The sequence below is a fragment of the Microchirus variegatus genome (genome assembly GCF_963457635.1).
Source record: "Microchirus variegatus genome assembly, chromosome: 4".
Lineage (NCBI taxonomy): Eukaryota > Metazoa > Chordata > Actinopteri > Pleuronectiformes > Soleidae > Microchirus > Microchirus variegatus.
In genome coordinates this window covers 6,311,460-6,333,827 of record NC_139805.1, presented here as the reverse complement: position 1 = coordinate 6,333,827, position 22,368 = coordinate 6,311,460, and the positions used below count along the sequence as shown (strand labels likewise).

At 40.4% G+C, this 22,368-nt stretch overlaps 1 protein-coding gene across 1 annotated transcript in view; it reads right to left on the bottom strand.

Annotated features, from left to right (window-relative positions):
• The window catches only part of col24a1 (collagen type XXIV alpha 1 chain), a 95,407-nt gene that overhangs the window by 16,093 nt on the left and 56,946 nt on the right, over positions 1–22,368 (bottom strand). The window contains exons 26-41 of the mRNA XM_083888137.1: positions 20,575–20,628; positions 17,973–18,026; positions 17,531–17,584; positions 14,470–14,523; positions 14,188–14,232; positions 10,730–10,774; positions 7,439–7,492; positions 6,779–6,832; positions 6,601–6,654; positions 5,765–5,818; positions 3,523–3,576; positions 3,158–3,265; positions 2,389–2,442; positions 1,258–1,365; positions 790–843; positions 39–92 (exon numbers count right to left, since the gene is read on the bottom strand). Of these exons, the coding sequence (XP_083744263.1) occupies positions 39–92; positions 790–843; positions 1,258–1,365; positions 2,389–2,442; positions 3,158–3,265; positions 3,523–3,576; positions 5,765–5,818; positions 6,601–6,654; positions 6,779–6,832; positions 7,439–7,492; positions 10,730–10,774; positions 14,188–14,232; positions 14,470–14,523; positions 17,531–17,584; positions 17,973–18,026; positions 20,575–20,628 (954 nt within the window). The remainder of the gene's footprint in view (positions 1–38; positions 93–789; positions 844–1,257; positions 1,366–2,388; positions 2,443–3,157; positions 3,266–3,522; positions 3,577–5,764; positions 5,819–6,600; positions 6,655–6,778; positions 6,833–7,438; positions 7,493–10,729; positions 10,775–14,187; positions 14,233–14,469; positions 14,524–17,530; positions 17,585–17,972; positions 18,027–20,574; positions 20,629–22,368) is intronic.

Genomic DNA, 22,368 nt, shown 5'->3' with positions numbered 1-22,368 from the left:
ATATGCCAAAGCAAACAATAGTTCAACGATCGTTTTACCTTTTCACCTTTAGGCCCTAGTGTTCCTATGGGCCCGAGTTTGCCAGGGGAACCCTAAAGGAAAGAAGGCTTATTACTGTACATAAAGAAGTCATAATACGTCTACTGGCTACAGCACGATTGTCATAAAAACATGACTTCCACTGTGAAGGCTGTCAGCATATTAATCTGAACAGAATTCCTTGTAGAGCAGCTCTCACATTCTGTCACTTTAGGATTTAGGATTTTGGCAGAGACTCAGAAATCACTCAGCCACCAGAGTGGAGTTTGAAGAATCACAAAAAAAACTGACTAAATAAACTGGAGGTGTTATGCAACCTCAACCAAGTATTGTTGGCAATGAGCAGGGCTGTAAAGTTGCCTGGAAAAATAAGCCTGTTGACTTCACTGTGTATAATTCAGTGCCTAATTATTTTTGTGGCATTTTAAAGGGTTTTCCCCTGTTTTTTCTTCTTCTTTTCCTTGGGTAATTAAATGGATGAATGAGAAATATGAGAATGACAAGGATCAAATGTAATGCCTTCCACCAGGACTCAAACTAGACAAGGATGTCTTCTGCACATGCTCGGCTCATGGCACAAGGCGACCTGCACGGATGAGATCTGCATTGATTAAGTCTTTACCGCCTGTAGACATTATTCAATGCCTCGAGGCATGATTCATTTTGACGGATAAACCATGTCGCCATAATGTTTACCTTTGCTGACAGTTAGAATAACCACCACCACCACCACCACCAGGTAAAACTCACTGTGTATCCTGGCAGCCCAACTTGTCCCTCTATCCCCATGACTCCAGGTTGACCCTTGAAGCAATGCAACAACAAGTTAACACAGAATGAGACGTCGAATTAGTCATAGTTTTCACAATACATTGAAGTCTTGAGAGGAGAGATTTCTCTCTCTATAAAGAAGAAAATAATGGAAGCCACCTTCTTAAAATGTTCAAGTCTTTTCTAGCTCTCTTTCTTTCTCTCTTGCTCTCTCAGACTTTAAATAAAGACAAAGTAAACACATCACATTTTATACATTGCTCTAAAGGTCTCTGCTTTTTGAAATTGGTGAATATACATATGGTTAGTACTAAGTTCACATCTCACGTATGTTACATTCATTACATCTCCTTCACTGCTGAAGCACAACAATAAATAAAATCCCTTGGTTCTGGATTAGAGTTTCATATTTTGAATGGCTGGGCTAAAGAAAGAATGGGAACTCACTGATGGACCTCGAGTTCCCCTGGCACCTTTCAGGCCCAGCTCTCCTGGCTGGCCAACATCTCCCCGCGCACCAATCTCACCAGCAAGACCTGCAGGACCTTTCTCTCCCTGGAAGGATACAGCATGTCAGCAACATGGACTACAAAGATGATCAAACTGTCCAGGGTGTACCCTGCCTATCTCCACCCTCCGGTGGAGGATAAATCGGTTGCAGGATCCAGATACAGTTTCGAGGCTACTACTACTTTCTGCAGCCACCAGCGAACGGGATGAGGCCAGGACGGAAACGAGGACCCGTCATCCCCAAGTCTCTGACCACAACAGCCTTCGTTACAGGCTGTGACAAACCCAGTGATCCAGATGGATCCTGCATCCTCTATTTTTTGTAATTGTGTACTTTTGGGTAACATCTACTGCACGTCTGTCCGTCCACGGAGTAGATCCCTCACTTGTGGTTCACCCTAAGGTTTCTACTTCTTTCTTTTTCCCTGTTATGAGGGTTTTTTTCTCTGGTAGTTCCTTACCCTGGTCGAGGGTCTAAGGACAGAGGATGTTACCAACCTTGTGAAAGCCCAATGAGACAAACGTGTTCTGTATTTGTGGGCAATATAAATACATTTGATTTGATTTGACTAAATCCAAATATCGAGACAAGCTGTCCAAGGGACAGTCAACACTCAAAACCTTTTGGAATTGTTCTTCAGAAATAAAACATATAGAAGTCGCTGGTTTTTGTCTTTCACTTGAGTCAACTCCTTGAAATTTGACCACAGGGATAATTCAAGAAACTGAAATCAGAGCCATTTTCATTTTGGAGATTTGGATCTGAACATTCTCTGGACTTTTGTTGTTCACATATGAGGAACACAGGACATTTTCTGGGTGAGACGTATAACAAAACGGCAGGAGAATCTCCAGAGGAACCAGACAATGAGGTGGCACTTGGCTTGATCATGCAGGAAACAGGACACTCGCCTTTCACTTGGTGTGAATTTCTCTGTTTCTCTGGTGTTTTCGAAACTCTCTGAAGCCACTTTGGCAGACATTCATGTACACACATATTGCCCCCCAGACAATCTCTGGAGATCAGTGCATGTCTACAGTAAACCACAGTGACTTATTAGTCCTCACCTTCTTTCCGTGCCGTCCTCTGTTCCCTGGTGGCCCCAGTTTTCCTTCTGGCCCCTGAAACAGAAGACTCATTGAGTGATTACCAATCATCAGAAATCTATCCTAAATCTGGGGGCATTGATACATGCATATGAAAACACCATTTATTGAGATCATCAGCTTTGCGACTTTGACTTGGCGTAATCTATTTGAGCCTGTGGTTCAGAGCAGGGTTTGGGTGAGTTCATCTGATCTGATAAACACCAACTTGCAGATTTCCAAAACCACATTTTCAGTGGGGAATCTTTAGTGCAGAAGTTAACAGCTGGAAAGACAATATTGTTTAAAACATTTACTACAACTGAGTAATATTTATTTTGTACTGTATGCACAATCTTAAAACGTTCACTCTTTCTGACACCGTGAACCTTCCTACTCCTCATCAGCCACAAGTAGATCTAGATCTTTATCGCAAAACAAACAATCACTTGGAAGAGACTGTCAATGATAAGATAGTGCTCAACATTCACAATCTGTGACAGTAACTTTGGCAGAAGAGAAGACTGACACCTACTGGGATAGAAGGGCATTCACTGGTTAAGAGTATTTCTATCTTCTGCTGCAATTGCACGTATTTAAAATTCCAAAGTTCTGAAACAAATTATAAATCAGCTCTAATTATGATGTTATTTTAATTTTTATTTTACTGTGTGAAAGTTTCATTTTAGTCCAAATGTCAATACAAGGAGCAGTTTCTTGTTCAACCTCTTGAAAGTTGTGGAACACTTACACGAAAGCCTTGTTTCCCATGCTCTCCGGGTGGTCCTGGGGGTCCAGGGTCTCCTTCTGTCCCTTTATCACCTGGTTCTCCGACTGGCCCATGGTCACCAGGCTCACCCTGAGAGAGAGAGAGAGAGAGAGATTGAAAGTTGTTAAAACAGGGTCATTGTATCTTTTCATGGAGCGGTCAATATGAATTTAACTTGTGTTTATTTTTATTTTGGCTTCATTTTCCAATCCAACTTAGTTTGAAACTGGGCGTGTTACTTTTTCACTATTACCACTAAACCCACTAAAAACAAATCTCTAAATCTTTTTAGGCTACATGGTTGATTTAATTAAAAAGGGGTGTGAAAAAAAACAACTTCTAATTACCTTGAATCCGTCTTTCCCTTGAGAGCCGTCTTCACCAGGGGGACCAGGTTGACCCTACAAATATTTTAAAAAATTGTCAACAGTGACAGAGGGAAAAAGAAATTGTTGTTCAGGCCAGTTATGTTACAGTTAGACAGTAAGAATGTCTACTGGCATTTTAAATGATCACCTTCTTGAATGCCTCAAAAGGGACATTATTGCTAAATATATATTAGAAAACATTTCTTCATAAATCAAAGCAGCAGTGTGTACATTTTGACGCCATTGATGATGTTATGTAAGATTGCAGGGCTCTGTCAAGCAGCACTATCAGACCCGACTGAGGGAGCAGTTGTCTGTGTACAGTGGCTGTGCAGGGGCGGGGTGTTTAACTGTCATCAAACTGCTATTTTTGAGCAGTAGAATTCACTTGTGAGACTTTTCATGGGCACTTCTTTGTGTCATCAGTTAAATTCCAGCAGCCTATTTGCAGCTGTCTTGCTTCACTAGCCCAATGTTGCTGGTTCCTCTGTCTGTCTCAGCATACAGTAAGATGAGCCAGCCAGCACAAGATCTAAACACTAGAATTATTTCTTAGATCATCACTGCTTAAAAACTATTGGGATAAGAGTGAAAGTTTACCTGGATATCTTTTTAATCAGACGGTATTAACAATCAGGGAGAAAATCACATGTCTGTGTGTGGCTGAGGCTCTGCTGTGTGATCAAGCTCCATTAAAAACGTTGGTAACACTTTCTTTTACAGTCCCCTAATTACCAGGTATTTACCTGGTAAATTCATGGTAACCTAAAAGTCTTAAGCCCAATTTATACTTCTGCGTAAAGTGCTCTGCGTAGCTACGCAGAGTCCTCTGCGTCGACGCAGAACCTGTCGAAGAGCCTCTGCGTCGTCTCCGGGTGCACGGAATATTTTTTAAGTGTCCGTCACTCCGTCAAGGGACTACGGAGACGGCAAGAGCTGCGATTGGTCCTCAGGACAGGCCGAGCTAAGCTGCTCTGTGCCGGCTCTCAGTGCGCTCCGGGCGTCCTGACAGAGGCGGAGCTGATCCCCGCCGATAACGCCGCTGCCGAACTATAAATACGTCATATCTTAACACACACAGCACATGTTTAGACTCTAAATGGCCAATTTCTCGCCTCAAATTATCTTAAAACTGCGTTCCGTGACACAGAAAAGTGAGAAACGGCCACTTTTTCAACAACAGCAGTCTTTCTCTCTCTTTCTTTCTCGGACGCCATTGCTCACTGTAGCCAGAAGCACAACAACCTTGCGCAGCGACCCCTACTGATCGGGCGGGAAATTGCAGCGAGTGTCCGTCACCACGACGCAGAAGTATAAATGCTCGAGGCGTCTCCGTGGTGACGCAGACGGATAACGCATACGCAGTCGGAGAAGTATAATGTGGCCTTTACTCGGTAATTACCAATGGTAATAAGAAAGTAAATACAATGAAACTATGGCCAACATACTGGGCATTTACCTGGTAACTATATAGTAAATTATAGTGTGTTATTGGGTAAATACTGTGGGTAATAACGAGGTAAGTACAATTAAACTATGGCCAAAATGTTGGGTATTTACCTGGTAACTATATAGTAAATTATAGTGTGTTATTAGGTTATAAGCTGGTAATAAGCAGGTAGCTACAGTCCCCTAATAACTAGCTATTCACCCAGTAAATATATGGTAACAACATTTTTTTACTAGGTATTAGCCTGTAATAAGAAGGTAAGAAAAATGAAACCATGGCCAAAATACAGGGTAATTACCTGGTAAATTAAATTGTGTTATTGGAAAATTACCACTGGTAATAAGCAGGTAATTATTTCCCCGTTATATGTATGGTAAATCAAGATTGAGTTACCAGGTAAATGTCCAGTATGCTGGCCATAGTTTCATTGTATTTACTTTCTTATTACCATTGGTAACTACCTAGTAACATGTTTGTGTTACCATGAATTTACCAGGTAAATACCTGGTAGTTAGGGGACTGTAAAAGAAAGCGTTACCAAAAAGTTTAATTATCAAACTCAGCAGGACAGAGCAGAATGGACGGTGAGACTGGAGCAGTCCATGTCCTGCATAATCCACCTGACAGAACCAGTTCCATCATCCTGCTCTCTTCACGCAACGAGCACATCAGACGTCTTCTTCAGAGTGTGACGGAGTAAATATACAATTGGGTCAGATTTACCCAAACACAAGGAAGGAAGAGATTAGCGGGTTGTTTGCAGTCACTCACTCGTATCCCCTCGTGCCCCTGCTCTCCTTCAGATCCTGGAGGCCCAGCATCACCCTGCAGAAACACAAAGCACAAACCAGGGTTGTCAGGAGGTCAAACACAATTACACTACTTACACTAACCACTGATACTTGTGGAGACAGTGTTAGACTTGAGCTGTTGATTCACTCAAGGTCACAGTTATGTTGAGGAGAAATTCGATGCAGGGTTGCGAGAGGTGATTGCGGAAAATATGACATGGTTGCACTTAGGGGGTAACACATATCATTTGTGAAAGGAAATTAACGATATGTCTTATTTCCATAGTAGTGACCTGGGGATTACAAGAACTTCAATGGAAAATCAATGGAAAAATGTGTGTGGGACAAAAATCCTTTATTTTTCTTCTAATGTCCAATCACCAATGCTAGTTACTAAAATCATATTTTCACAAACAAATTAAGAACATTGGAGTGTTCAATCCTTGAGGGAGATTGTAAAACCGAAGAACAAAACTATAAATACAGTGTTTTGTAGATTATATCACACCGGTCCTTTATAGATGGGATGTCTGACTTAAGCCATTTCCTGACTCACAAATATTTAATGTGAATGTGTGATACTATTACCTGGATATTTTTTAAACTGTAATGTTATCAGATAATAACCATCATTTTTATGTGATAGCACTTTTGAAAATATTTTTACAAAAATGCTTCTGGTCCTGAGTAAAGTGCATTGATAAAAGCATGAATCACTTATTTATCTCACTATTATAGTTGTTATGATAAACTTTAAATTTGACTAGAAATAAATATTTACTATGCCGTATATGACCATGTTTTCACTTTACTGACCTTTAAACCTGGCTCTCCAATGGGACCTGGTTCCCCCTCTGTACCAGGCACACCCTACAAAAAAGAGACATAATATATGTGTGATTTGTGCCGTTATAATAACACTGAATCAATATAGTTATAAACCTATTTATATATGTAAATATATATAAACTATTTATAACTAGGTAATAAGTACCTCGTGCCCTTGCTCTCCATCTGGTCCAGCTTCCCCAGGAGGTCCTTTAGGTCCCTGGAAAAAAAAAGAAATGACAAGATACCTTGAGGAAAAAAAAGTGGTTTATTGATACAGTAATCTCATTTTGTGTGTACACTAAATCAGGGAACAAAGGCCTAGAAGAGACATAATACACAAGCTTTTCAAATAATGGCAAAACAAACACACACACACAGTTCAAGGTGTAAATCTGTTGAAAAGGAAATACGAGAGTGGAGAACGCCTGGAGGAAATCTGAAGATCGGCCAAAAGCAAGATGAGACCCATAACATAAGGCATGCCTCTGGCGTCATTGGAATATCTCAGCCTAATAAATATTTGTATCTGATTGTTTGACATTCTTGATGTCCCTGAAGGTTTGGTGGATTTCCAGGAAAATCAGGAACTTGCCGACTTATCCAAGAATGTGTGGAGTTTTGAGGTGTGAGGAAAGCAGAGTGACTTTTATCCCCCCCCCCCCCAAAAAAAACAAAAAAAAAAAACAACGCAACTACATGGTGATGATAAACAACTTCATTCCCTCCTCGTGAAACCTTTGAAAGATAAGATTCTGACCGCTGGTGTTGTGGATTCCACAGCGTGTGGTCTGTAATAACCATGTCAGGATGACATCAAACTTACTGGTTCACCCTGTGGTCCAATCTCCCCACCGCTGCCTGGAATACCTGGCTTTCCCTAGAAAACAAACACAAGCATGAAGCTCGGCGCCGCTCCAGTCATTTGTTGTTATGATCACAATAAACAAGGTTGAGAAAAAATCTGTAATTTTCTTATCAACATAACCACAAACATGACGAGTGACTGGCCTATCAGTGTTGCCTGTTGTGTACAAGTATAACACAGCTCTTTGATGCAATAAAAAAAAAGTGATTGGCTGTGATATCGGATCTTTTTGTTGTCGTTCGGGTTCTGTTGCCAAGTTTATACGAGACACCCCCGCTTTTAAACAGCAGTGTAAGTGATACCTAGTGCAATATGATGCCACGCTACGATGAATATGAGTGTGTTTGACTCAAAAACAAACAAGTAAAACTGTTGCCAATTAAAGAATCTAACGTCTGTGTACAAGGGCTAAACAATTTAGTGGAAAATATACCTTTTCAAAATGTACTAGATCTAAAACTAATGGTAGAACATTACCACAGGACACCATTAAAACACTGACTACTCTATATTTTAATACCAGGATGAAAACTTGCCTCCCAGGCTAACTAATGATATGTTTGATGAGTATTTTATCGATAAATTAACTGTTAATGTAAAAAAAAAATGTTGATTGGTGCTTCTTAAACCTGAAAAAGATGATTTACAATGATTTCTGTGTTATATGGAGCAAAGAAACCAGAAAATATTCCCATTTAAGAAGTTGAAAGATCAGAAATCTTGTTTTAATTATTGGAAAAAACACTCAAAACCAATTAATAAGTAAAAAAGTAGAAGCTGGAAAATCAGAAGGCCTGTTTTAATTCCTGAAAAAAACTCAAACGGATTAATTATTATAATTCAGTAATCTGTTAATAACTGAATAATACTTGCAGCCCTCATTGTTTCCGACATGTTATGTTACATTTATATAGAATAAGAATGAATCTGCAGCTTTTGCAACTGGCTACTTGCATTCTTTTAAAATTCCCATTTGAAAATTAGTTGAATGCAATGAAACTTAAAAAATGTTGGTTGAAATATTAATCAAAATGAGTGTTCAAAGCTTTCCTGAAATACAAGATTTGGATGGAGATTTTTATGAAACACAAGATGGCACTATGATTCCAGAGGAGGACGGCAAACATGCTGCTGCTGCTGCTGCACTCAGCAGCCACAGGTTTAATATACTGTATTTGATGGTGATAGATGATAGTGAGGGAGACTCTGAGGAAAGGGGAGTTGATTTTTCTTTTAACATTAAGCAGTGACGGCAGATCAAAGATACAGTTAATATATAATGGCTCACAAAACACACACAAACACACTGAATGACATTTGAAAAGTTCCTGCAATAGACTTAAGTGTGTGTGCAGAAAGACAGGAGGTCAAAACTAGTGCATGTGTGAATGCAAATGCAGATGGCTATACTCATCAGGGGCGAGGGCACATGCCTGCATGTGTGTATTTCTGTGTCTGCAAAGAGTAATTACAAACAACCTTGAACTGCCACATGTGCGCGATGACAGAAAGTAGAAAGCAGCTCATTTGTCGGAGAAAAAGAGAGAAAAAGAAACAGGCCAAACAACTGAGGGAGAGTCTAACACCACTTCAACACGCAGGTGTTGGAGCTTTTCTTCCACTTAGGCTCATCCGTGCCAAGTTCGGCCATAAACGGATCAAACGGACTCCACTGTTTTAGACCAACTGTGAATATACAGTAACAATCATCACTTTGACGATTAGACAGCCCACATGAAGCAGCCTTTTAGAATCTGTTCTTGATTTGCTGTTTGCATGTTTTCAACATCTGTGGAACATCAGTTAGTACATCCTTTAACAGGACGTCAAACCTTACGTCTGAAGAAACTGGAAAAAAATACAAGGAGTTGGCGATCGGAGGGCCATTTTGGCAGCACATATACTGTACGTGTGTGTGTGTGTGTATTCCATGGTACTTAAACAAGACACTGTGTCACTGTTAGTTACCTTTGAAAAAAATACAACATAATTCATCCTCAGGGGTTGTAGAAGTCAAATCCAAGTTGGAATCTGACAAAAAATAGCCCAGCCAGCCTTTTATTGGCGTGATACGTTTACTGATATTGGCGAGGATTAGACAAGACCAAGACAATACAGTAAAGAAATGCCTCAGATATGTTTGAGATCATGATTGGAATGATTTTGCCTTTACATCATATGTCCACCAGAGAGCACTCAAAAAAAAAGCAATGTGCTGCTGCTGTGGACATTACTATGACGTGTTATTATTATATTGTAAGACTATTTCTTTCTTTCTTTATTTAACAGGTGTCTGGCTCAGACATCAGAGTTTGAAAAGTGTTTTTAAAAAACACAAAAAAGGTCCAGCATGTAAATCAATTTTCATTTTTCATAACTCAGAATAAGTCTTTTATACTTGTATCAGGATCTAACCACAATTATGCTATAGTAGGCCATAATGAACTAATAATCTTTATTTACATTACCTATTTGCATACGTTCTCCACTTAAAGTTAAGATATTCAGCTGCAACTTCACCAATCATTTTTGCTCAATTTAAAGCACTATAGCAAAAGAATAATACCTAAAGTACAGAAGTAGGAAATTGAGTCTAGTGTCAGTGATGTTGGTGTGTTTTTTTTTTTAGTTTTAATCCATTATCAACTACTTTGATAATAGATTAATTGGTTTTGAGTTTTTTTTCCAATAATTAAAACAAGCTTTCTGATCTTTCAACTTCTTAAATGTGAATATTTTCTGGTTTCTTCGCTCCATATAACAAAGAAATCACTGAAAACATGACATTGGTGAACATCATAATGTCCAAGTGTGTGAAGCACTGATCCACATGTTTTGACATTTTACAGAACAGACAAGTACTCGATTAATAGAACATGTAATTGACAGATTAATCGATTATGAAAATAATAACCCTATTAATAACCCTAACCCCGTAAATCATAACAGTGATTTTGATGCCGCTTGCTAAAGTAAAGCCTCCAAATAAGCAGCAGATGCATCAAGGGGATACACGTGTAGGGATAAAGTCAGTGTTTATCTTTTATATATATGACAACTTCCTCTTGTGTGCCTTTGTGGGAAAACAAACTCTTAAGTGATAATTATATATTATTACAGGTAATAAGAGGATGTGGGGACGTTTTACAAGCCTGTGCTGTCTGTAGCCTTAAAGATGTTTCTTGTTAAAGTGAGTCGAGTGAATAAAGAAAAAAAAAAAAAAACAACAACAAGTGAGACATTACTTACAGGCTTTCCAGGTGGACCTCTTTCTCCTGGACTGCCTGTCTTTCCCTTCAAAAACAGAATTCAAATGATGAGTCCCGATATGTAGCTTCAATCAAGCACACTGATTGCATGTCAGTGTTTATTCTGGGTTTTACAATAATTAAGAGAGTCTGGAGTTATTTTAAGATGAAGCAACAACTTCACGATACAAATTAATTCAAATCAATTGACTCCTGCTCAAAGTTTCTGAGAATTTACCACAGATTAGTATGTAATGCAACTGATGATATACAGTAAATGTGGTCAGGAAGCCTTCAATGATTCAATACAACACATTTGTTAAAGCTCTAATGTCAACATGTGTTTGCCATTCTTATAATTAACATGCTGCCTATTCTATGGATTGTTATCACCCCAATCCTGTCAAACTTGCAGCCCACGGGCCACATGTGCCCCCCCCCCCCAATCTATCTCAATGGCCCACCACCTAATATCACCTTAAAATCCAGGATCCGGATGCTCTTTTTAACACAACCCTCCCATTTATCCAGTGCTTGTGACCAGAACAAGGAGCTGCTACACAGGATGTGTGCCCCCTCTCTGGCTTTAGTCAATTTAGAGTGTCCAATTAACAATGAACAACAGAGACAGGGTCCCTTGACGGGGACTTGAAGTGGCCAAGTTCCCTTTCTCCTGACCACAGTAGACTCTAAGTGGCACCCAGGTCATTTGAGACCCCTGCTTTAAACCTTGTATGGAGTCCTTAGATCCTCGAATGGAGTAATTTTAGAATCGAATCTTGAGGAGACTTTTACTTTTACTTTGGAATGACCGACTTGAGGAGATGAGACTCGTAGATTCAGTGGAATCCTTGAAATCAAGTCTCAAAACCATTTTGTATGGACTTATTCTCATTCTTATATATTTCTATCTTCTCTGTGCTTTTGTGTGATATTGTCTTGTCGTTTTTGTTGCTTTTATTATATTTTTACACTTTATTTTGTGTTATATTAGTGTCATGGGTCAACAGGGTACATCAATTATGATGCACATCAGATGTAGTTTATTGCCAAATGTGGCACTCAAATTAGACACAAACAAATGAAACACAAACACTACCACACATGGCCGTTAGGGTGCATCGAAAAACACAATTCTTGAATTTTGATATGGCCGGGTGCTAAAAGTGTTCCAATATATGTAGAATCAACACATGCAAAATATCCAATACATGATGATTTAGGGCTGCTACCACACAGCTGTTTTTGTTGGATGAAGTGGTAAACAGTGCTCAATGGTTGCCATGGAGATCTGAGGTAAACAAGACTGCAGCTCAAGAAAACTGAGGTGATCTTTCTGTTTTTGTGTTGGGTATGTATTATTACATAAGCTGAATAACAGTATTCTAGAGTGGACAATGTCATATTCAGAGTATTGATGTCTCATGTTTATTGAGAGTAGTATTGTAGTCGTAACAGTAAATTAACATTTTAAATATAAATATATTTGCGAGCACAGTGTGGCCTAGTCTGGTAGTGATTGTAGGGTAAGTTATGATGAAGTTAGACTAAAATTTGCGGCTTATACAAGCATGGTTTATCGTAATTGAGTGATATTAAGTATGCTAAGATATGATGTGGGCCCACGGTTGGTGTAGTGGTTAGCACTCTTGCCTTTGCAGCAAGAAGACCCGGGTTCCTTGGTTCGAGCCCCGTTTGGAACAACTTCGGAACAACTTCCTCCCACAGTCCAAAAACATGCGATATGGGGATTAGGTGAATTGGTCACTCTAAATTGACCGTAGGTGTGAGTGTGTGAGTGAATGGTTGTTTGTCTCTATATGTGGCCCTGTGATGGACTGGCGAACTGTCCAGGGTGTACCCCGCCTATCGCCCAATGTCTGCTGAGATAGGCACAGCACCCCCCGTGACCCTCCGGTGGAGGAAAAAGCGGTAGATAATGGATGGATGGAAGATATGATGTTAAACACTATCCTTGAGCTTGTATCCTTTTCATTCTCAGGCACTTCACAACACAACCCACCCCAGCATCCAGCTCTCCTAAGATGCTGCCCTCACCAACTGGTCCCTGCCAGACTAGCGGTCAGGATAGAATCATCACCGGCGCGGTGGCCAGGAAGGCACAGACTGAGCGTTTAAGTTTGAAGTTCAGTTAGTGTCAGCTCTTACCATTAGGCCCTGTTAGTTGCCAATGAGTTAGCCACTAGAGAGGGTTTGTTCTTTTAAGTGTGTCAGTATCAGCCCCTTGTGTTTAACAATAAAGTCAATTAAACTTTATATGAGTGTCCGACATCCATCACTGCTGCACAACACTCAGGGTAAGGCCACGTGAACGTGTCCCATTGACATTGACAAATGAATGGAGAATCTTGAAAAAGTAATTCTGAGAAATGCCCAAGTTGCCCAAAGGGCAAACAAACAACTTTTACTTTGATAACCCTATAGGACATGTTACTGTATAGTTCACTGTACTCAACATTTCCAGGTCAACCTCTTGGCAATTCAACTAAAAATTGCTCTTTTTTTCGAAAAATTCACAAAAGTTCATGTGTTGTAGGTGGCACCCCTAAATCTCAATTAAATTCCTCAAAACTGTGCAAAAGTCATTTTAATGTCCATTGGAACAAAATGAAATTCCAGCCAAATTGATATTTTGGAATTAAAATTCCCATTCAAATTTGATGCACCCTAATGGCCATGCTTGTAATAATGTGAAACTTTAAAAACAAGCTGTCCAGTTTCATTCAGTTTGATTAGTTGAATACAAAGTTTACTTTATTTTGTATTCAAAATTACATTTTCTGTGTAATGGGGGCGGGACTAGATAAGCTTTGCTTCTCCCGCTGTCCCTTTCGGTCATGTGTATGAATTTAAATGCTGATGTGTGCAGATGTTTGTTACTTGTCATGCCCAAAATAAACGATTCATTCATTCATTCACTTTCATCTTGTTTCTCCTCAGTAGATAAAGCTCAGGTTCCTCACAATAAGCTGGCAGACGTACAGTCATTAAATGTGGGCATAACCTGATACAGAGGCGAGAAGACAAAGGCTCACTCAAATAAAAAGCTGATGAAAGGCCTCTCACTTTTTAACAGGGGTTTATGTTGTATACTGGATGCAGTGCTAATGTTCAAAATTACATGTGGTAATGTATTTTCCATGAGGTGTTTGAGCACGAAAAGGATGCGCTTGTAAATCAAGATGCTGCAGGATGATGTTTTATGACCATCATTGCATGAATAAGGGTACATAGTATAAAAAAATCCTTCTCATGTGTTCAGAGCCTGAAGCATTCACCCAGAAATGTGTTAGACATAAAAACATTCACAGCATCATGACAATGCAATGGTCAAAAACATCTACAATGGACTTGAATGTTTGTTGGAGTAAATAAGGCTCCACTGTGTTTTACAAAAGCCAGTAAAAAGTTGAAAGACGATTTTCTCAAAGAACTTACAATAAATGCTGGTTCTCCTTTTAGTCCAATGTCACCTCCTTCACCCTGTGAAGAAGAAAACAAAAGGAAAGGCATTTTGATTCTTTCCCTTGGTCACAGGAAGCAAGGAAACAAACAAGTCATTAACTGTGAAAATAAATAAAAGCAGTATTCCTAAGTCTAGGAGACAGTTCCAGCACAAATACCATGACTAATAAAAAAAGGACAAGACATTTGTTTGAAAATTTGTGAATCCACCACAAGCAGACACATGGTTTCCCACATGGTGACCTCCACGTTTACCTTGCTGCCCTCTGGGCCTGGTTCTCCGAGTGGGCCATCTGGACCCAGGGGCCCCTGTGTGTGAAAAACACATCGAGACACACATTTGAACGTCACCTCACAACAAACCACCACTACACTTATACGTTTATGGGCTGAAAAACATACACAATGTGACGTACCACGTATATAGTAAACACTGGAATATAAGATAAACAACGCAGTAATAACTCAGGATCCTCTGCCTGCTTCAGGGGGTTTCCAACCTGATGCAGTCACAGCCACAGCCTACCACTCCCAAAAGGCATTCCAGCAGTTTCCCAGCAATGTAGCACCACTCCATGTGGAGGGTGATTGATAAAGATCTGTAAATACAACCTCAGACTCTTCCATTTTTTTCTTTTTGCTTGTCATTCATATCTCCACCTTTGATAACCAAATCGGCTCCTCGTCTCCATAAACCTCTGGCCTTTACTCAGACTCAGAAGTCACTCTTTACGTTTCCAGGCAGACAGATTTTTCTTCTTTGTTCATTTCTCACCATCTCTGAACTCCGTTTAAAGATTTAAAGGCTATTTTAGCAAAACTGCTGAGGTGTGTACTTGATGATCCAGGTATTACTCATGTTGCAGGGACCTGTTTACATACTCACATTATGGGGACAAAAAGGTCATGTCCTCTGAAGCCATGGAAACCAGACAGTGTCCACACACACTGTTTGTGTGTACAAACCTATCTTTGTGAGGACATTTTTTGTCTGGGCCCAACAACTTTAAAGGGCTTTTTCAAGGTTAAGAACTGGTTTTAGGGTTAGAATTTGGTTTAGGGTAAGGGTAAGGCACTTTTGCGCGTGCAAAAACGCGAGCAAACTGGATTGCACACGCAAATTTGCATCGATGCTGATCTACTAACAGGGCGCAATCCTCACAGACGGGCAAATTAGCTATCGCAATCCATTTAGCGGTCTTGCCTTAATGCATATGCAATGTGGGGCGTTTACAGGCAATTTTGCGTGTGCTGGGAAGAGAAAATGTAAATATCTTATATTCGCACGCGCAAAATGATTTATCAAACCTGAAACTGATTGCCGTGCTTATTTTTGCGTCTATAATTAGCACGTTTGAAAGGCCGGTCTTAACTGGCACAGCGGTGCGCACACATGGCTGCGGTTACGCACATACTTCTGCACATCCGCTGAAGCATAATCCTCTGAGACATCCATAAACAAAATTACTTTTTGTACATTAGGAAATTACGCTTTTCCAGTTCAACTACGTTCATTCATTTCTTATTTGGTATATCTGAATAAATTCAATAGAGATATCCAGAGGAGAAATGCGTGTTTGTACTGGTATGGGCTTACCTTGGTCTGCAGTTTGTGGTTCAAGGAGGGGTTGTACCTATCTGTTTTTTTTTTGTTTTGTTTTTTAAGGGTCATATGTTCCCCGTTTTTCCTTAACGGGTCCAGCTCCAACCTGGTCTACTCTCGGTACACGGTGAAGCGCAGGCAGCAGTGGCAGTTTGGCTGATCGGTGGACAGTGCGGCGCACACGTCACCAAAACCTCACAGGCAGGTTTCCACAGTTCCAGGCACATTTAAATGCAATAAATAATCACAACAATCACTATTTAATGTAACTATCTGAATCAGCACATAGATTTATATCTACATCGATTGTCCCGTTGCATAGATCAAAGGCGGTTTGCACGCGTAATGGAAACAGCCTGACTCAATGAACACAGATGAAACCAGGAACGGACTGGGACTGAAAAGCAGCCACGCCACATGATGATCAGCTTTATTTATTTATTTACTTATTGACAATAAGTATTGAGGACATGTCACACATCTATTGAAAGTAGACCTATGTGTGATCTTACACAGAAACAGCAGAGCACTCCCTGGCAACTCTCAGTTCATCAGCTGGTCTATCATATTGCAGGGGCATAAAAAAGAAGGTCCTTTGCTGTTCAGTGGCTTAATATTTCATTTTTGCACTTCAGTCGAGTTTGCTCTTTCTCTTTCTCCATGTTGACAACCCTTGACTAGCGAAAATCCTCATTTAAATAGGGCGGTCTTAACTACTTCTGCGCCTGTAGTCAATTGCGGCAGCAATCTAAATAAGTCACCTACAAAATGCAAACCAGCAGCAGGCGCAAGCAATTTAGCACTCTCTACTCTGGATCTTAGTAAATCAGGCCCTTAACTGTGATGGTGTGTGTGTGTCACCCTATCAACTCACTCTCTAGCAGCATAACCACTAGGAAGAGCCACAAGTCTCTATCTTAAAATCAGTAAAATAGTTATTGATTGAATGTATTAGATTCAATCATATAAATAAATAGACACACTCCATCCCCCACCTTTAGCACAATTATATCTGGGATTGGCTCTGAGCTCCCTCCACAGCCCTCAAAAGGGTAAGTAGTAATGAATGAATGAATGAATGAATAAATGAATGAATGAATGTCGATTGGATATGATCAGCTTGGGCACTGACTGTTGATGTGTTTTCCGTGGATCATCTTCAGTAAGAAAACAAAGGTAAAGTCTGACTGAAGATGGTGATCATGTTGTGTGTCATTTATCTGAGATTCTCATTTTTTTGCACTCAGACATAGTTTCTGTAAGTTTTGTGACATGAGTCTAATCAAGACAGTTTTCAGAATCACATTGTGTTCTTGTGTAAAGCACACTCACAGTCGCTCATGTGTATGCAATGTGTTTTACATATAAAGCTGCCGCTTTGCCTTCACCTCTTCACCTTCAGGTGTCATTCACCTCGCAGCCACACGGTGTCTCACCAGCATCACTGCACCTCATCCATTTTAACATAACAAGTATGTCTTAATATTTATGGGGCTTTTTTGAAACAATTGTAAATTGCACCTATAAATAAATTTGGGCCAAGTGTTAGGAAAAACACATGCTTTTTGTTTGCTGCGACTGGCCTCTTTGTTTATGGGACTGGAGCAGTGATGTGAAACAGACAGCCACGTGTCTCGTTCAAGTTTTCATGGAAGTTGAAACTAGTCTCACATAACAAAAAGAAGCCAGAATAGATAATAATAGAGTTCTTACCCTCCTGCCCTTTGGCCCGGCAATGCCTGCAGTACCCCTCTGCCCCTGTGGACCCTGAGACAGAGGACAAGACACACTCCAGGTTAGTTAGAGTGTGATCACTACCCAAGTGAAGACATTCTGTTTACACATGTCTGCACAAACAGAATAACTGATATTAAAAAAAATCAGTCTCTTAAGTTTTACGTTCACAAAAAAAACAAGCATGTGTTTAACAAGTTTAAGGAGTTTCCAAGTTAATCTTCCAAGAGAAAGAGTCAGTGCACAGATGCTTCTCAGTCCACTGAGAACCACTAATCTGTGTGTTTGTGTGTGTGTGTGACTCATCCTAAAACTAAAAGATAGCAAACTGAACACAGAACAGGATGAAAAAATTCAGACATCACAGTGCACCGAATATCTAATTGACACCACGTAGGGATCAAGATGATATGACACTTACAAGTGCACCTTGCACACCGATGTCTCCCGGACTTCCTGGCACTCCTGGATAACCCTTTTTTCAAAACAGAAAAAAAAAAAAAAACAACATAAAAATTTGGGCCGGAAACCACAAAAAAATAAATCTTTCATATTAAGAGTAGATGTTACTACTGAATAAATTATTCAATTTGTTGTGTACTGTTGCTTTGGGATTTTAAAAAAAAGCTAGCAAGGACAGCAGCACAGCAGCCCTGCAAGAATGTGCACTAAATAAGGCAGTAAATTAAGACTGTTTCATATTAAGTTGTATTAAAATATTCTCCAGACTCTGTGAAAGAAAGAACAGATGAGGCCTTACAGTTCTCATTACAGCACCGTCAACCACCCATTTTCTGTCTATAACTTCTAATAAAGACTATTACCACAAAAACAAAAGACGATACTTGAAGGCAAAAAAAAAGAGAGTTGCCAGAAAAGCGCTAATTCCTGCAAATCGTCTTTTAAATGGAAACAGAAACTGTCATTGTGATGCGGAGCGAAGGAGCGCAACGCACAACTTTGTATGAACTGCTCCTCCTCACACATAGCAAGAGCTGGTGCGTTGTTCATTTCACCATAGCTCCTTACAAACAGTAAATCTATTTATGTCTTTCTGTCAGAAACACACACACATACAAATGTGTTATATTAGTGAGGACACTAATTCAAACCTAATCACAGACATAATGCATTCTCTAACCCTAAAGGCCACATTATACTTCTCCGACTGCGTAATGCATTATCCGTCTGCGTCACCACGGAGACGCCTCGAGCCTTCATACTTCTGCGTCGTGGTGACGGACACGCGCTGCAATTTCCCGCACGATCAGTAGGGGTCGCTGCGCAAGATTGTTGTGCTTCAGGCTACAGTGAGCAATGGCGTCCGAGAAAGAAAGAGAGAGAAAGACTGTTGTTGTTGAAACAGTAGCCGTTTCTCACTTTTCTGTGTCACGGAACGCAGTTTTTAGATAATTTGAGGCGAGAAATTGGCCATTTAGAGTCTAAACATGTGCTGTGTGTGTTAAATTATGACGTATTTATAGTTTGGCAGCGGCGTTATCGGCGGGGATCAGCTCCGCATGTGTGGACGCTCGGTGCTCACTGTGAGCCGGCACAGAGCAGCTTAGCTCGGCCTGTCCTGAGGACCAATCGCAGCTCTTGCCGTCTCCGTTGTCCCTTGACGGAGTGACGGACACTTAAAAAATATTTTGTGCAGTCGGAGACGACGCAGAGGCTCTGAGACAGGCTCTGCGTCGACGCAGAGCACTTTACGCAGAAGTATAAATTGGGCTTAACACTAACCATCACAATTAAGTGCCTAACCCTAACACGAAACCCTAAAACACACACACATACACACACACACTGGTTGCCATCGTTTCAGAAGACATTGCATTGACTAATATTAATTCCCTAGAGACTTACTCAAAGCTTAACTTAACCCTAACCTCAGTCTAACTTTAAAACACGTCTTTACCTTAAAATGTAGTAATTTGTGTTATGGGGACCAGATTTAGGTCCCCACAACACAAGGAATACCAGAACACAGAGAGTGAGAGAGACACAGACACACTAGCAATGAGTTACTATTCAAACTATTCAACCAGCCAGCCTCCATATTAGTCATCCTCTCTTGCAGTCAGTTTGCCCTCTAGCCTGTCTGCCAGTCAACTAGATCTCAACCCAAAAGCCACAGATATGAAGTTAATCCAAGGCCCCCAGGACAAAAGAGAACTCAGGACGTTCTCGCTCTACCGCAGACGCTGGAAATACAGTTAACATGTCTTTGTTTGTCTGAGAGTTTGAAAAAAGTAACACAAACTTCTCTTGTAATGCAATAAAAAAACATTAATCAAACCCAACTTCAACTACCTGCACGGAGTCAGAGAATATTATTGCAAAACACAGTGAGTCACTTCCATGCAAATGTTTAATCTGTAAAGATGAAGCTTTATCTTCTGCCTCTGAAGCATTTCATGTTGAGCCATACAGTGGGAGTGAGTGATGCTGGCCAGTCTCTCTGTTCAAGCGCTTTGATGTCAAATCATGAGAAATGACTGAGAACCTCAGAGAAGTCATACCACTTATATATATATATATATATATATATATATATATATATATATATATATATATAATATATATAAGTGGTATGGCACACTGTAAGTTTAACAAACAACAACATTCCCATTGCTTTAATTGAGTCAGTGAAAGTTCTTTTTCATTGCCATCTTCAACATTGTGGGGAGAATAACAAGTTTATATGGCAGAATTTTTACACACAAAGAAAAAGTCATCTGCAAAAGCTAAACCAATGAAGCACCTGGAACCCTTTAGGTCTCGAGTGAAATGAAGCTTTGTTGATATGTAACATCTGCCATAAAATTACAGCCAAACTTACTTTGTGTTTCTGTTTTATATTCATCATCCTTAGACGTTAGTTTACTGAACAACATATCCAAGTTCCTGTAGGCCTATTATAGCTTTGCCGCTTTGTCAATATATACACTCTGGCTCTGGGATTGACTGACTCTCAGACAAGAAGCAGAGCTCTGCTTTACATCCTGAACGACTGTGCTTACCCTCGGCCCCCTCTCCCCAACTGGGCCTGTTGGACCAGCTGGTCCACGGTCACCCTGCAGAAAAAAAACAATAAAGGGGGGGAAAGAAAATGAGAGAACGGATCATTAAACTATGACCTGAAACTTTAACACAGCTCCACATACATGTTCTCTAATAAAGAACCATGAAACTGGAGCTTCTTAAATGCAGAAGGTTAGTGTAACAGCTGGTTAAGTGGATTTTAAAGCAAGCAGATGCTTTAGGAGCCCACTTGGTGGCAGTAAACCTGTCTGGGTCTCCACTCTAACCCCCTCGTGTCAGTGATGCTTTAATCCTCCATTGCATTGTGTAACTTTCATGACTGTACAAGTACCGCTCCAAGTCTTCTCGCACTCCTGTCAAAATGGTGAGTGCGATAGTTTTAAGGCAATGTATTGAAACACAAGTCTGATTCAGTGGCTGTGGCTGCAGCAGAATTAAATACAAATACAATGTGAAAGGAATTTGTGAGCTGTCAGGGTATGGCTGGTGCTGACAGACGGATTCAGGAGGAGGGTTTTGTGTGAGAAGGTGGAGAGCAAATCAGAGTCTGGCAGGCAGAAGGCTTCCCCATTACAAGAACATGTTCTGACAAACAGGGGGATTATGGATTAGATGGAAAGGAAAAGAGTTTAAGCTATAGGGAGGGAATGATAGTGATAGGGGCAATGGGAGGTGTTTTTAGATGTCTGAAATTTAATTAATGCAGTTTAAAGTGCATATCAGCTAAGGAAGAAACACACCACCACATACAGAGAGGTTGGGTGTAGTTTGGCACCAGCGCCCCCTGCTACCTTCATGTGGGGGATAAAGTGGTAGAAGATGGATGGATGGATGATACATTTATTTCAAACGATAAAAATGACATATTTTATCTATGGTGTCTGCAAGACATACATATATTGTTTCAACCTTTTTACTTCATTAAAGGGACACTGTGTAGTATTTATGGGTTTATATGACCCAAAATCCACTTTTTTATACATATTATGTGCTCCTGCATTGTCTAGTCGCTGTATAATAGTTTTTGTTTCATTTTTGTAGTGTTTCAAAAAGTCATGTAAAATAACATGGTCGCGGGCCGCTACTGCATTGCCACGACGCCATGTTTCTACGGGAGCCTGTAAGGACAAACGCGAGAGAACAAATAAAGCGTCGCTTTACTTGTAGCGGAAGTCCCGCCTCCACTCTCTCCGCTTCGTCTGCTACGAAGTGGAGAGCTCACCCTCTCCCTCGCTTCACGAACCTCATCTGATGACACGGAGAAAGACGACGAGGACGACATTTGACCGGCTGAGGATACCGTAGCGTTTAGGGAAGGGAGGGGGTGAGCAGAGGAGCAGTTCTTTGTTGTAAATGTCAGCCTCTCCTCTAGATGGCACTATAAACTACTTACTTCACCTTTAAAGGTCAAGTGTGTAAGAATGAGTGACATCTAGTGGTGAGGCTGGAGATAACAACAAACAGAGGACTCCTCTCTGCTCATGCCTCCCTGTACCAAGCATGTCAGGGAACTACGGTGACCTTCACATACCAGACACAAATTGTCTGGTACCCTAAGGAAGAAGAATATTTAATATTCTTCTTCCTTTGCATAATAAGCTTCAGGTTCAAAACGGAAAACACACGCACTCTGGCTGGTTTGTCCATTTGGGCTGCTGTAGAAACATAGCAGCCTTCGTAAAGCAAGGGCCTGGTCTGAAGTGCAAATAAAAGCTACGCAAACCACTTACCCTCCCACATTGGACCGTTAATGGCTGACAGTCAGTTGTATT